Source organism: Notechis scutatus, chromosome 13, assembly GCF_049901735.1.
Source record: "Notechis scutatus isolate UNSWTSFEM ecotype Mainland chromosome 13, rNotScu1.2, whole genome shotgun sequence".
Classification (NCBI taxonomy): domain Eukaryota; kingdom Metazoa; phylum Chordata; class Lepidosauria; order Squamata; family Elapidae; genus Notechis; species Notechis scutatus.
This window is the reverse complement of record NC_142021.1, coordinates 4,561,899-4,578,429: the sequence shown is the minus strand read 5'-3', so window position 1 is coordinate 4,578,429 and position 16,531 is coordinate 4,561,899. Positions and strand designations below refer to the sequence as shown.

Here is a 16,531-nt window from a genome sequence, read left to right as displayed (position 1 = left end):
TGATGATACATTGACCCCTCCTTCGGGCTCAGCCTGGTCATTTCTCACAAAAACTTCCCGATATTTTTTTCTCTCCCATGTAAAAGTAGCAGTCTAAACTACAGGCAGTCCTCTGTCATCGAGTGAGACATTTGTTAAGTGAGCTTTGCCCCATTTTACGACCTTCCTTGCTGCGGTGGTTAAGTCAATTAAATTAGTAACATGGCTATGGCTGTTCAGTGAATCTGGCTTCCCCGTTGACAATCGGGGAAGCTGAAGAACAACTTTGCCCCAAAAGGTTGTAAAATCAGGCGTGGCTCTATATACAACCGCCTCGGTTAGCAACAGAAATTCCAGTCCCAATTGTGTTCATAACTCGGAGGACTACCCATAATTAATATGCTTAAAAGGGGAAGGAGTTCCAATGCACGAAGCAAGCCTTATGAACCCTGCACACACACACACACACACACACACACACACACACACAATAAATAAATAAATAAAAAGGAACTTGCTGCTAAAATGAAATTTGCAAGAATGTATGTCAACAAGACTGCTGCTAGATTGCGGCATCCGTACAAACTCCAGCTTGGAGAGAATCAATACTTTATAATAAGTTTCCAGGCTGCCTGGCGGGGAAAATATGTTTTGAGTACTATATGGGAATAGAAGCAAAGCTCCAGCAAAGAGAAACCAATTAAATTTCCAACAATGGAGTGAAATAATAACAGGCAAAATGAGATGAATTTGCAAAATGCCTCGCTCGGAACGATTAGTAAAAATGGAGTGAAATAATCAGAACACAACCAATTTGTAGGATGCAAATGATGGTTGCATTAGAAGATTCCTGGATTTTCCAATCTGGGGAGTTGGAAAATCCCATGCTTGGCCCCAGAGATAAGGAGTAAGTGGTGGTGTAGCCACTGGAGCTTCTATTTTTGAGACAGCATCCAAATCGCACCCAAGAAGTTCATCTTTAAAAGTTGGCCACCTGATGTTCTTCAGATGGTTTTTTTTCCTACTACAATCCCCTCCTCAAGAAACCACTTGCATTTATGGGATTTGGAGTCCAAGCTCCCCAGGGGAACCAATTAGCAGTCCTCCCAGTTCTGTTGCAGATACCTTAACACTTTTGAGTCCATCACTTTTTCCAGCATTGAGGTGCTCTCTTTCTCTGTAAAGACAGGCTCCCTTTAGCTAATCTTGGCTGATCTTGGAAAATGGAAGTAGATTCAGGGCTGGTTAATCGTTGAGGGTGAGACCACTAGAAAAATCTCAGGACCCTGGGAGAGAGGATGGGAGAATGTCAGAATGAAGCAAGCAACGAACCACTGCCAAAGAGATTCAAGTTGGACTAATGTTTTATTTTATTTATTTATTTGATTTGTCAAACACTTACAATATAATAGAAATAAGAATAAGCATAAATATAAACACATGAAATAGGTACGAATAATTGGGGACAACAGGACAGGGACGGTAGGCACGATGGTGCACTTATGCACACCCCTTACAGACCTCTTAGGAATGGGGTGAGGTCAATAGTGGATAGTTTGAGGTTAAAGGAGTGGAGGTTAGAGGCTGTAACAACAGAGTCAGGTAGTGCATTCCAGGCATTGACTGAAGTTGTACTTCCTGCAATCAAGTTTGGAGTGGTTTACATTAAGTTTATATCTGTTGTGTGCTCTTGTGTTGTTGTGGTTAAAGCTGAAACATTCATTAACTGGTAAGACATTGTAACAGATAATTTTATGTACTATGCTTAAGTCCAATCTTAGCTGGCGTAGTTCATGGTTGTCTAAGCCTAGAATCTCAAGCCTGGTTGTGAGCAGAGGAGTGTAGAGTAAAACACTTCTGGACTCGTTCAATTGTATTAATGTCTAAAACATTAATTGTATTAGAATAGAATAGAATAGAATAGAATAGAATAGAATAGAATAGAATAGAATAGAATAGAATAGAATAGAAATACAATACAAATACAATACAATACAATACAATACAATACAATACAATACAATACAATACAATACAATACAATACAATACAATACAATACAATACTTTATTGGCCAAGTGTGATTGGGCACACAAGGAATTTGTCTTTGGTGCAAATGCTCTCAGTGTACATAAAAGAAAAGATACATTCATCAAGAGTCAAGAATCATCAGGTACAACATTTAATGATAGTCATAGGGTACAATAAGCAATCGAATCATGCTAGGAAACAGTCAATATAAATTGTAAGGATACAAGCGACAAAGTTACAGTCATACAGTCACAAGTGGGAGGGGATGGGTGATCAGGAGTGATGAGAAGATTAATAATAATAGTAGTGCAACTTTGTAAATAGTTGGGAGAATTATTTGTTTAGCAGAGTGATGGCAGTTGGGGAAAAACTGTCCTTGTGTCTAGTTGTTCTGGTGTGCAGGGCTCTATGGTTAATTAATTAATGTTGAGTTTCTTTCTGACGCTTTCCTGTTTTCTTGGACCGAATTCACATTTTGCTAACGGTCTCTGTATACCTTCTCCAAACTCAAGCCTGTGCTCTTTTGCAGCCCATGATGGATAGATATCCAGTTATGCTAACCCTGGCTAGCAAATCCTCCTTGTTAAAATCTGTGCTTGTCCTCTCAGCCACTTCCAGTCTTACATTTCCTACAGAGCTACAACTTTCTTATTTTCTTCCGTGTACAAGTTGTTCTTTTTTTTTTTTCCTTTCAAAAGTCGACGGACGAAGGAACTTTTAAACAAAACAAAAAGGCGGAGGGGTTGACCTGGAAAAGGGTGAGTGGGTACGGCAGGGGAAAGCTGACTCCTATAATACAGTTTGTTTAGCCTGTCGATTTGCTGGACAGGACGGGGAGGTTTTTGAACTGGCTCTCTATTCCAGATCGAGCCACCCATCCTGGTTTGAGCCGGTTTCGGTTAGCCTGAAGGGTCCTTTTGTCCTTTTAGCCCACTCCCCTGCCTGCCAGCCCCCCTTCCTCCCTCCCTCCACCAACCAACCAACGAGGCCATCTCCCCTTTTGGAGTTGAAATGGCAGAAGTGGGCTGTAAGCCCTCCCTTCATCCCTGGACTCTCATACTTTCTGCTCTTTTCCCCCTCTCCAGCTGGAATTTCGGGTTGGACCGGACAAAGGAGGGATGTCATCGGAGATCAAGGGGGTAGTCTTGTGGGGTGCCTTCATTGGCCCCCAAGCCAAGACCCCCAGCTTATAAAGTGGGAGAGAAGGACACATTGTTCTCCAAAGACACGGTTGAAGTTCAAGATCGAAGCTGCCTGAGAGGAGAAGGCTGCCGCGAAAAGGAACAGCATTGGCTTCCATCCCTTGAAGACCACCGAGACCATCTCACCGCCCGTGTCACTTTTGGCAACCCATTTCCCACAGCCTCCCCTGGGCCTGCCTGGGGTAAGTATATCCTTGATTCTCAACCGCTCCTTCTGAGTCGCTTAAATCACTCTGAATGAGCCCACACCCTTTCAGCTTCTGGATTAGCAGCCGATGAGAAAAGACTCAGGCCAGACCCTGATTAAGAAGGAATGGTTTTTAAATAAGGGGCCTAAAGCATTTTTCTTCTTCTTTCTCCCTGTTCTCTTCGTGTAATTCCTTGGTTTAAGGGGCAAAGGGGGAATGGATAGGTAGTTAGGTAGAGATGATAGGAGAGGGAGAGAGAGAGAGAGAGAGAGAGAGAGAGAGAGATGATAAGTAGATAGATGGATGATAGATGATAGATAGATGATATATAACAGATAGATAGATAGATAGATAGACAGACAGACAGATAGATATAGATGATAGATAGATGATAGTAAGAGAGAGAGATGATAAAGCGATAGATACGTAGATAGATGATATAGATAGATAAATAGATAGATAGATAGATAGATAGATAGATAGATAGATAGATAGATAGATAGATAGATAGATAGATAAAGATAGATGATAGATAGATGATGGCTAGATAGATAAAGAGAGACAGAGAGACAAACAGGAGGAAAAAATGGACAGAGAGAGAAGCGGATAGATAGGAGATAGATTATAATAGAAAGAGAGAGAGAGAGAGAGACAGACAGACAGACAGACAGACAGACACACACACACACACACACACATGGATTCTTTCGATTCTTACACTTGTTAGAGAGAAAACAGCTTCAACATTGGATAAAGACATGGCACCATTCCTGATAAGATAACCAAATAGAAGCAGGGAAACTGACATGCAGGGAACAGCTGAAATTGCACGGATTAACTTTTGAAGGAAAAAAAGCTTTAAAAATCCCATTGATTCCCTCCTCAGCGGAAACAACAAGCCTTCCCCGCTTGCTCATGCCTGAACAGCTGAAGGGTTGAATTTCAGCCAGAAGTGGAGAAGACAGCATCCATTTGCATAAGCACTCCTCTAGCTAGCTGGGAGACCTTAAGTGAAATTTGTGTATTTTTTTATAGGGAAGGACTTTTACACATCAGGGCTGCAAAGATCCAGATAGCCCCTAGGGGGCAGACTTCAAAAAAAAATCACCCAGAAAATGCTAGCTATTTTTTGCCATCTTGTGGGCATGCCAATGTTTGCAGTTCAGATGTGTAGACTTAACACAGGGGAGATTCCAGAAAACTGAAGGAAAGTTTCGTGGTAACTTAAAAACCTCATTGAGAGCCAGGATGGTGCAGTGATTAAGGTACCAGGCTACAAACCAGGAGATCGTGAGTTCTAGTCTCTCCTTAGGCACAAAGCCAGCAGGGTGAACTTCAGCCAAGCGCTAGGAAGGAAGGAAGCACTTTTGGCTCAAAGGCACACACACACAAATAAATTTATAAACCCAATGCCTCATTAGTTTAATATGGCTATATATACATTTTGTAAGAAGGGCAGCTTTATAAATATGATGACTGACAGACTGACTGAATGGAGGGTAGGAGGAATGAATGAAAGAAGGAAGGAAGGAAGGTAAGTATTGGAATTTATTGCTGGAATGCATTTTTATGCAACAAATACAGCCGTATTTACCCAGTAGATGGCAGCATTTACAAGTTTGGATCTATAGTATTTATTCTACGTTCTTTTGTTCTAAGACAGTAGAATTTCCTGTTTCGGTAATATAGTTGAGCAGTAAAGCACATGGTGACTGTACTCTTTGTGTGGTGCTTTATATAAACAGAATTTCTAACAAAGTAAGGGAGGGAGGGAGGACACCGTATGATTATTTATTTATTTGGCAAATTTGTATAAGTCCAATCATTCTGGATCTCACCATCTTTATTTTCTCAGTCTTCTAGATGGCTCCTACTGATCACCTCCATGTCACTACACCACTGAGAGAAAGCATCCCTCTCTCTAAGTTGGCAGGCACCAAGGTCTATCTCAAACTGGAGTGCTCCCAGCCCGCAGCTTCTTTTAAGATACGGGGCATTGGGAATTTCTGCAAAACGGTATGGATCGGGGAGAGTCTATGAGTGGGACATGAAAGGAGTTGTCAAATTTACTTCTGACACTGCTTGAAGCAAAGGCTGTGCCTAGGAAGAACCAAGTTCGGCGAATGAGTTGACATTTTAATTTTTTTTTTTTTTTAAAAAAGAGAGAATTATGGAGTCCTTGAGACAGATGGTAGAATACAGACCATCTCGTTGGTCCAATTCCTGCTAAGTCCAGGGTCTGATAGAACATATGTGATAGATGATGATCCATCCTTTGTTTGAAGCCCTCTAATATGGGGGTAATGAAATAACCATTGTTGTCGTGCAGTGGCCTAGAGTTGGAGCTTTCGCTTCACCTTCAAGAGGCTGTGAGTTCGATCCTAGGTAGAGGCAGATATTCACTCTCTGGGCATGATGAGAATATAACTCCCCATTGGTGACAGGAAGGGCATCTGGCCAGTAATCACTCAGCTCCATTCAGTTGCCCAGATTCCACTCTGCATGGGGTCATTAAAATATGACAATGATGAATGAAACAACCAGTGTTGTAAGTGTTAGAAGCCTAAGGGGGGGGAAATCCTCCTAATACATAATATAGGGCAAAACTCACTTGACAAATATCTCACAGCAACAGAAATTTTGAGCTTAGTTGTGGTCATAAGTTAAGGACAACCTGTACATTCCGATCACGTATGCATAAATGTATTCGGTCATAACTTAGGGATGTTGATGAATGAAAATAGCTATCAGTCCCAACTAACACGATCCAAATATTCAGCTGTATTTGAAGAATCCCTGTTCTTCCTATTTTTGTGACCACATTAAGGGATGTCAACTGAGAAATGTTGAACTTCAATCAGTTGAAGTTCTCTTGTGCGGTGAAGAAGGTCAACTTCTCATGCTTCTGTTTTTGCTTCCACAGTGGGTGGAACGAGGGTGCAAGCATTTCGTCACTTCCTCAGGTAAATGGATACCCGTGGCAGCCTTCCAACAAATATGGGTGTTGGTTGGGTCAGCATCTGTGTGAGAAAGAGGGACCAGCCAGGGATGGAGGCTATGAGGTGGTCTCAGTCTACAGTGATGTACTGTAGCAATAACATGACTGGGCTATGAAAGTCAAGGTTTATATTTTTTCTCCATTTTCAACAAACTTTCCATAAGTCCTTATGAAAAGTATGGAAGGCGACCACCACCATAGCAATAGCACCTAGACTCATATACTGCTTTACAACCTTCTCTAAGCGGTTTACAGAATCAGCATATTGCCCCCAACAATTTTAGGTCCTCATTTTACCCACCTCAGAAGGATGGAAGTTTGAGTCAACCTTGAGCTGGTCAGGATCGAACTGCTGGCAATGGGCAAAATTAGCCTGCAATTCTTCATTCTAACCACTGTGCCACCATAGCTCTTAATAGCAATAGCACTTAGACTTATATACCACTTCACAGTGTTTTCCAGCCCTCTCTCCATGGTTTACAGAGTCAGCATATTGCATCCAACAATTTTGAGGCCTCATTGACCAACCTTGGAAGAATGAAAGGCTGAGTCAACCTTGAGCCAGGTGGGATTCGAACGGCCAAATTGCAGGCAGCAGTCAGTCAGCAGAAGTAGCCTGCAGTACTGCATTCTAACCACTGCATTATCCATGGCTCTTCTAATGCATGAAATGGGTTATTTAGGTTATTGCCTGCTAAGGGAAGGGTGTGAAGGCTCAGCTTTCCAGCTAACATTCGGTGTTCGAGACCCAGTGCCGTACTTTACATTACATTACAAACCAACTTCCTTTACAGCTGGGAATGCTGGCCTTGCGGTGGCCTACTCTGCCCGAATGTTGGGGATCCCAGCCACCATCTATGTCCCCTCCTGTACCCCAGCTTTCACTATTGAGCGACTGAAGGAAGAAGGCGGCTCAGTGTATGTTGAAGGAGAGGTAGGTGTGGAGACAGTGGGCTGAGGAACAAACTTCTGAAGATCTGCTATTATGACTTAACAACCACAATTGGAATGCAGAAATTCCATCGCTAAGCCAGGTGGTGTCAACTCGTAAAGCATTCCTATGCCTGTTTCCGAGTTGCCATAAGCAGGAGAGGGAAGAAAACCTGAAGGAGCAGTACAGCAATTAAAAACCAGAAGTACATTCCATGCTTATCTTACAAAGATTGTAGCCTAGGCTACTGGCTCTTCTGCCTGCGAAAATCCTTCATTGGAGAATGTGACTGATGACGCACAGCCCTTGAATGCGCTCAGTTGGAGAATCTGATTTATGACACACCCAGCAGGGAGTGGGGAAAAGGGTCACCGGTGATCGCACATTACGTGTGGCAGAGTTGGCTGCATATGGGAAAAGTGCTGACATGTTGCTCCTAATAAATCCTTTGGATTCTTTTGAAGTTTGGCTGAGGCTCATGATTTAATTAGGGCAATCGTGGGAACCCTGACAGGCAGGTTGTTAAATGAACTAATTTTATAAGCCTTTTTGCCAGGGCGGTTAAGCGATCACACGCTTGGTTGCCATGATAAAAAATGATGTTGAGACTCTACAAAGAGTGCAGAGAAGAACAGCAAAGATGATTAGGGGACTGGAGGATAACACGTACAAAGAACAGATGCAGGAGCTGGGACTTATCTAATGAAGAATAAGGACGGGGTGACATGATAGCAGTGTTCCAATATTTGACAGAGATGAGGGGCTCAACTTATTCTCCAAAGCCCCTGAAGGCAGGAGAAAAAACAATGGATGGAAACTAATCAAGGAGAGAACCAAGCTAGAACTAAGGAGGAATTTCCAGACAGTGAGAACAATTGATCAGTGGAACAACTTACCTACAGTCTATTGTTGTTCTTCAAGGTTGCAGATAGTGGTTGAGATTTCTTGGTTTTGTTTTCTTATTGTCTTGATCTAACAAAGGGACTTCATCTCCCCAGATATTAACAGACAGCACAAAAGCAGCTATAGAGTTGGTGAAGAACAATCCTGAGTGGGTTTATGTGCCTCCATTTGATGATCCCTTGATTTGGTAAGTATTCCTTCTTTTCCTTTCTCCTCTTCCAGCCTTCTCCTTTTTCTTCCTCCTTCCTCCTTCTCTTTCCTCCTCCCTTCCTCCTCCTCCTCTTCTTCTCCTTCTCCTTCCTCCTTCTCTTTCCTCCTTCCTTCCTCCACCTCCTCCCTTCTCCTCTTCTTCCTCCTTCTTTTCTTTTCCTTTCCTTTTCCTTCTTCCACCTTCTCCTTCCTCATCCCCTCCTCTTCTCCTTCTCCTACATCTCCTTCCTCCTCCTCCTCTTCTTCTTCCTCTTCCTCCTCCTCTTTTTCTCCTCCTCCTCCTCCTCCATTAAATTTATAGCCCCATCTTTCCTACAAGAGCTTAAGATTTCATTCTATCCCTTAATTTTATCCATCCACCCCTACACTTGAACTTAGCTGACAAGACCAAGAAGAAACTCCTTACCCAGATGCTGCAGTTATCTCTCTTGGCTTCAGGGGAGGACTTTCATTCCTTTACCTCCCACTGCATGAAGAACTTATTAATTATGTTATAGCCAAAAGAGGGGGGAAAAGGGGTTATGGCCTTTATGAAAAGATCTGCCCCAGGCATCCATGGCAAATTAATAGGAACGACATCAAACAAGTTCTATTTTTTTAATATATCTAGGAATTATTTTTCATACCTGTAGCACATGGAAAATCCAACTAAGGTCTATTTTAAAGAGTGCCCAAAGGAACACAAGAGCCATCCATTCTTACCTGCTTTTATGCTGGGATGGAAATTACATCCTGAAGGCACTGAAAGGTTTGGAGGCCAAGATCATCCATCAATTCTGGTATGAAGCCCAGATCCGTCCATACAGTGTTTGTTAGAAATCTTTGGAGGACATTCGATTGAAATTTCGCAGAACCAATTTTATGGTCCTTCTTTGGCTATATATCAAACATCTTTCCACATTTGGTTTCCGGGCTGTTCTGAATCAAAGTCCAAGTACATCTCTACCACTTAGTTGAGTTTGAGCCGCTGAGTTTCAAGGAAGGTTGTGCTAAACAAAGCAGTCCTTGACTTAAGACAGCAATTGGGACCTGTGAATGACCGCAGTTGTTAAGGGCAGGGGTGGGATTCAAATTTCCGAACCGATTCTGTGGGTGTGGCCTAAATTGTGGGTGTGGCTTGGTGGTCATGTGACTGGTGGAGTGTGGCTTGTATGTAAATATTATAAATATGTAAATATTGATTTTTTTATTAAAAAAAAGAGCAACTTTTACCCAAAATCAGGCAAAGCAGGCAGGCTCACAGCAGGCTGAGTTGCTCACAGAATCACAGATTCATTCAAGAGATCTACCTTTCTGCAATCTGCTGCCTGAGTCTGCACTGAAAAATAGAAGCTTCAGTCCTAAGGAAGGTTCAGCTCTGCTTTTATTTATTTATTTTAATTTATTTTATTTTGTCAAGCGATTATTAGATAACAGGTATAAGTATAAACATGGTTACGAATACATGAAATGGATACATATAAGAAAAATTAAAAGAAACAATAGGACAGGGACGGTAGGCACGTTGGTACGCTTATGCACGCCCCCTACAGACCTCTTAGGAAAGGGGTGAGGTCAATAGTAGACAGTCTAAGGTTAAAGTTTTTGGGGTTTGGGGAAGGAACCACAGAGTCAGGTAGAGTATTCCAGACATTGACCACTCTGTGGCTGAAGTCGTATTTCCTGCAATCAAGTTTGGTGCGGTTAACCTTTGTATCAATCAAGTTTGCAATCAAGTTTGGTGCGGTAACCTTTGAGTTTGTATCTATTGTGTGCTCTTGTATTGTTGTGGTTGAAGCTGAAGTATTCATTGACAGGTAGGACATTGCAATGTATGATTTTATATACCATACTTAGATCGGACCGAAGGCAGCGTAGTTCTAGGTTTTCTAGGTCTAGAATTTCAAGTCTGGTGGCATAAGGTATTCTGCAATGAGTAGAGGAGTGGAGAACTCTTCTTGTGAAATATTTCTGGACTTTCTCAACTGTGCTAATATCAGATACGTAATGTGGGTTCCAGACTGACGAGCTGTATTCAAGTATTGGTCTAGCAAACGTCTTGTATGCTCTAGTTAGTAGTGTGATATTACCAGAGAAAAAGCTACGCAGGATTTCCTGCTTTCTAGCTAATCTAAATCTCCCAGCACAGCAGAACAGCTGATGGTCTGGGGGTGGGCGGGGGGGAGAAGGAAAAATAGTACTTTGTTTGATGGCAGGCATACCAGGTAAGGATTGAGTGGGCGAGGAGGGGAGGGGAGGGCCCAGCCAGGGGCGTGGTTTGCTGGATCTATCATCCTTCAGGGCTCTGACAGACGTATTCACCAACCTCAGTCTCATTTTCTGCCCCCCAGTTCCTCTCTCTCTCTCATCTCCTGCCTTCTCAGTTCTTTGCTTAAAGGCCGTTTGGCTCACACACACACCCTCCTTCTCTCCCTTCCAGGGAAGGTCACATGTCTCTGGTGAGGGAGATAAAAGACCAGATGGCCTCCAAACCTGGAGCCATTGCCCTCTCGGTTGGAGGAGGGGGCATGCTCTGTGGAGTGATTCAAGGCCTACGAGAAGTGGGCTGGGATGATGTGCCGGTGGTTGCCTTGGAAACCAAAGGAGCTCAGAGCCTGAACGCTGCCTTGGCAGCTGGGAAGCTGGTGACCCTTCCTCAAATTACCAGGTGAGCCTTGAGACGGAGACCTCTGCTGCCCAGGATAAGCAGCCCATCCTGAGAAGAACTAGGAGTTGGATGGGACAGTTTCTTCTCTAATTCACAATGGCTGCATTCATACCACCAACTGGATGATGGTCGAACTCCTTTTCTGGTCTGCCCACGACGTTGTTGAGACCATGGGAAGCCACAGCCACAATACATCACAGTTGGGTTGGGTATCAAGGATGAACCCCCCACCCCCTTTGAATTTGATAATTATGGCCTCTGTCATAAAGGGTTGTAAGAGCTCATTAGGGTTTAATCGATAATTAAATTAAACTATGGTTTGGTGCACCACTTATCTTGAGTAGGGTGGAGTATCAAGGATGAGCCCCCCCTTTGAACCTGATAAAGATGGCCTCTGTCGTAAAAGGGTTGTAGGAGCTCATCGGGGTTTCCTCAGTAAGACCTGGTTAATTAAACTATGGCTTGGTGCAGTGACTACACTGCTTCTCTTCCTTTCAGTGTTGCTACAACTCTGGGGGTCAGTGTTGTGGCAGCAGAGACTCTGAAGCTGGCTCAGGAGCACCCGACTTTATCGGTGGTGGTCACGGATCAAGAAGCGGTGGAAGCGATTGAAAAGTTTGTGGGTATGTGGTATGGCACACCCAACCTATCTTGTATCTCTGTCATTGTTTCTACCTCTAGAAATTTCCACCTTGATTTAAAGCTCTGCTTCTTCTTCTACTTCCACCTCTAGCTCTTTATCTTCTTTATTTCCATCTTCATCTCCACTTCCATGTCCACTTCCTATCTTTATCTTATCTTTCCCTCCGTCTCCATCTCCAACTCCTATTTTTTATCTTTATGATCCTTCTCTTCGTTTTCTAATCTCCACTTCCACTCCACATCTCTTTTATCTTTATACCTCTACCTTTTCCTTCACTTTCACCTCCATCTCCAACTCCTCCAAATCCGATGTTAAAAGTCAAAGGGTATCCTTAAAGTTCATCACACTCTGCGCCCTAATGGCACAATAGTTAGAATGCAGCATTGCAGGCTAACTCACTGCTCACTGTCAGGAGTTCGATCCCCTCCGGCTTAAGGTTGACTCAGCCTTCCATCCTTCTGAGGTCAGTAAAATGAGGACCCAGATTGTTGGGGGCAAGAGCCTGACTCTGTAAACTGCTTAGAGAGGGCTGTAAAAACGCTGTGAAGTGGTATATAAATCTAAGTGCTGTTGCTATTGTTAAAAGTTACCTTTCTTCAAAATGCCAGCTGAGTGGATACTCCATTCCAGCATAGACAAATTTTCTTATTTCTTGGTGACTCTCCTTTAAGCTTTAATCTTGTTGTCACTTGCTCTAACCCCCTTCTAGCTATTCTTGTCCTGCCCTCTGCTGCTATCGGGATAGAAATGTGGAAAAAAATTAAGGAAAAAGAAGGAAAGAAAAAAAAACAAATATGAAGAAAGCTTGAAGGAATTGGGTGTGTCTAGTTTAATGAAAAGAAGGATTAGGGGTGTCATGATATCAGTTTTCCAATATTTGAGGAGCTGCCACAAAGAAGAGGGGGTCAAGCTATTCTCCAGAGCACCTGAAGGCTGGGCAAAAAACAATGGATGGAAACTAACCAAGGAGAGACACTACCTGGAATTAAGGAGAAACTTCCGAACAGTGAGGACAATGAACCAGTGGAACAGCTTGCCACCAGAAGCTGTGGGTGCTCCATCCCTGGAGGTTTTCAAGAAGAGACTGGACAACCAATTGTCTGAAATGGTATAGGGTTTCCTGCTTGAAAAGGTGGTTAAACTAGAAGAACTCCAAGGTCCCTTCCAGCTCTATTCTGAAATCTATATAAAGCCAAGTTTGTAGTTTGATAAGACTACAGTACACTAGAGCTGAGCTACCATATAAAAGACCACTAGATGGCAGCAAGGAGTACCATAAATTTATTCTTCTTGGCCATCTAGTGGCCAGCCAATTTAATGGTCCTAGATTTATAAATGATGCTGAACTCATGGGCATCAGTTTCGTCTTCTCCGCGCGGCATTCAGTGGGTTAAATGCCCATTTTTTTCCCCACCACTCACAGATGACGAGAAGATCCTCGTGGAGCCTGCTTGTGGGGCTGCCTTGGCCATTGTCTACAGCGGAAAGGTCCAAAAGCTACAAGCAGAAGGCAAGCTGACACCCCAGCTGGACTCTCTCGTGGTGATCGTGTGTGGAGGCAACAATATCACACTGGCCCAGTTAAAGCATCTCAAGGCCCAGCTGGGCCTCTCGAAAGACGAGGAGGAGTGGGATGATGACGTAGAAGAGAGCCACATTGCGATGGCCATGTGGTCTTCACGAAACAAAGGCGGCCATTTTCGGGCTTCGTTCCAGACCCACCATCAACCTTACGCTTATTAAAACTCCGTTGCTTCATACCGTCATCCTTCCTTCCTTCCTTCCTTCCTTCCTTCCTTCCTTCCTTCCTTCCTTCCTTCCTTCCTTCCTTCCTTCCTTGGCTTCTATCTTACACAAAGGTGTGTGCCACAGGAACACACTGAGGGAAACGACGGTTTGGGGGGGTCTTCTCCCTTAAAACTTTAGTTGGATCCCCAGTCAAGAGGGAGCCAGCCCTAGGTCACTGTCAGAAGATGCTTAGTCTTCCACCATGGAGTAGGGTTGAAGCCCAGTTGCCCAATGTGGTGACCACGTAGAATGTTCTTCTGGCTTTGGAGACCACCCCTTAAAAGACCTGCTACTCATTCCTCCTGGACAGGAAGGAAATCAAGAGCTTCCTGTTCCAGTTGGATCCAACCTCTCTAGCCATTTCCTCCCAGGGAACTTTTGCAGATCGGACAGTTTGGACAATCAGGAAGGTTCCAGAGTGATGGAAATATACAGGTCGTCTTCCACTTATGACTGGTCACTTCATGTCCACCGGAAGTTTCCATGGACTTCCTCTGGGTTACTTAGGACCCAGATTTGAAGTTCTGACGGCCATTCCTGCTCTCCCTTTGAAGTCACATGACCTCACTTTGGGTGTTCAGCACCAGGTCCATATTTACAGTCGTTCGTAACATCCCAAGGTCATGTGACCACGATGGGTTGTGCCAAAAACTGGCAGCTACCTCTGGTGTTCATCAAAACGGGCCCACAGCCAATGATTGGTTTGCTTAATTACCACCGCAGTGTTCGTTTAATGACCACCGCAACAAAGATCACACAATATGAACATTCGTATGTCCAGTGTCCTGAACTGAAACTGTCCTGATTTACAATCCTAACGGGCATGTTCCTTTTTACGGTTGTAATTTGAGGACGATCTGTAGGTATACAAGGGAATCGTCTTGCCTGTGGCCTGAGGAAAAATAAAGGGTGAAACTTGTCTTTGAAAAATCCATTTCTCTTCCCTGAGAAGAGAAATCGAACAAGAGTGATGATTTAAATAGACCATCAGTTGTCCAGCTTTAGTAATTCATATTTTACTTCGATAGCCAAGAGTCCCTCAGCCCTCCTTCCTTCCTTCATTGGACCTGTCCTTCCTTCCCCCCTATACAATAGTGTGTATTCCCCCCCCCCCAAAGGACTTCTCCTGGTGCAAACAATTTAAAAAAAGAAAGCCCTGGTAATTTAAGAAAAAAATGGTAATGTCTTCTTTCTCTTTCTTTTCCTGTCACTCTTTTAAAAGCAATAAAAATACATGAATAAATGCATAAAAATAAATGAACGAGCGAATGAATGAAAAACCCTATACACACACACACACACACACACATATACATATACATATATGTATACACACACACACACACACAGTAGATCCTAAAGACAGTCAAGCTAACCCTATGTGCTGAGGCTTATGCACACATACAAATGCACAGAGAGAGAGAGAGAGACAGAGAGACAGAGAGACAGAGAGAGAGAGACAGAGAAAAAAAGGGACAGAGAAAAAAGAAGAAAGAGAGAGAGAAAGAGGGAAAAAGAAAGAGAAAGAAAAGGAGGAAGAGAGACAGAGAGAAGAAGAAAAGAGAGAAGAGAGAAAGAGAAAGAATGAAAAAGAGACAACAAAAGAAAAGGGAAAGGGAAAGAAAGATGAAGAGAGAGAAAGAAAAAGAGAAAGCGAGGACGAAAGAAAGGGAGAAAGAGAGGAAGTGCCAGAGAAAGAAGAGAGAAAGAAAGAAGAAGAAAAAGTGAGAAAGAGGGAAACCGAGACCAAGATGAAGAAAGAGAGTGAGAGAAAAGAGAGAGAAACAAAGAGACAAGAGAAAGAGGGGGAGGTAGGAAAGAGAAAGACATGAGGAAAATTGGCTCCAATGGAGGAGCCTTTTTCAAAAGACCACTGGGGAAAAACAGCCGTCAACGCAGCCTTAAATCTGGGTTGATTTTTTCAAGAAGGCCCAAAGCAATTCCAGGCAGAAACAAGCACATTCACAAGCAGATGGGAACCTTATTAGAAGAACTGGGTCAGGTTGATTGGGGGAGGGGGGGAAGAGAGAGAGAGAGAGAGAGAGAAGAAGAAGGCTGCCAATTTGCTAAGACACAATGAAGATTGTCCTTGAATCCTGCTCTCGTTGTTCATCCGCGGGGAAAACGAGGTTTTTCCCTTTGTCGGAGAACTCTCCACTCCCTTGGAGGGCTTTGGCCTTAGGCTGACTGTGGGAAAATTGCAGCTCCCAGGGTGCCGTGCCAGGCATCACAAAAGAACAAACTGTAGGGGGAGGTGGGCGCGGGTGAAAATCACCCTTGCCGGAGAAGGCGTAGGCCGTTCTGTGTAACGAGTGGAACAGGGATTGGACGGTGAAGCCGTGAAGGTTTTTAGGAATGGGTGGTTCCTTTGGCGATCGGAGCAAGAAGGGAAGCTTCTGTTCCAAGGCTAGTTTTCGGTTGAGTGCCTTCTTGTGCTCTTTTGATATATTTTTTTGGAAGTAGGTCAGCAGAGTTTTCTGCCAGGATGGGTTGCGGGGGGAAAAAAAATGCAAAGAAGAGCAACTAAGAGGATTCAAGGCTTGCAGGAAGAATGATTGTAAGGACTTCCAGAGGAAAAAAAAGGACCGGAGGGGATGTGACATCAGTATTCCACAAAGGAGCTGCCCCAAAGACAAGAATAGGGTCAAGCTATTCTCCAAAGCACTAGAAGGCAAGACGAGAAACAACGGATGGAAACTAACCAAGGAGAGAAGCAACCTGGAATTAGGGAGAAACTTACTAACAGTGAGGACAATTAGTCAGTGGAACGGCTTGCCTTCAGAAATTGTGGGTGCTTCATCACTGGAGGTTGTTAAGAAGACACTGGACAGTCATTTGTCTGGAAAGGTCTAGGGCAAGCATCTTCAAACTTGGCAAGTTTAAGACTTGTGGACCTCAACTCCCAGAATTCCTGAGCTAACATGACTGGAGGAGGAATTCTGGGAGTGGAAGTCCACAAATCTTAAAGCTGTCAAGTTTGAAAACCCCTGGAATAGGTAGGTAGGTAGGTA

General features: G+C 43.6%; 1 protein-coding gene and 1 long non-coding RNA gene across 2 annotated transcripts in view; both read left to right on the top strand.

Moving 5' to 3' along the window:
• LOC148129597 (uncharacterized) overlaps positions 1–16,531 on the top strand; it is a 121,093-nt gene that overhangs the window by 51,991 nt on the left and 52,571 nt on the right. The window lies entirely within an intron of this gene.
• On the top strand, positions 2,892–13,492 carry SDS (serine dehydratase). Its single transcript, XM_026684602.2, has 8 exons — positions 2,892–3,394; positions 5,256–5,416; positions 6,324–6,363; positions 7,193–7,332; positions 8,328–8,419; positions 10,862–11,089; positions 11,588–11,712; positions 13,156–13,492. The coding sequence occupies exons 2-8, from the start codon at positions 5,264–5,266 to the stop codon at positions 13,473–13,475; spliced, it is 1,098 nt and encodes a 365-aa protein (XP_026540387.1). The 5' UTR covers positions 2,892–3,394; positions 5,256–5,263; the 3' UTR covers positions 13,476–13,492.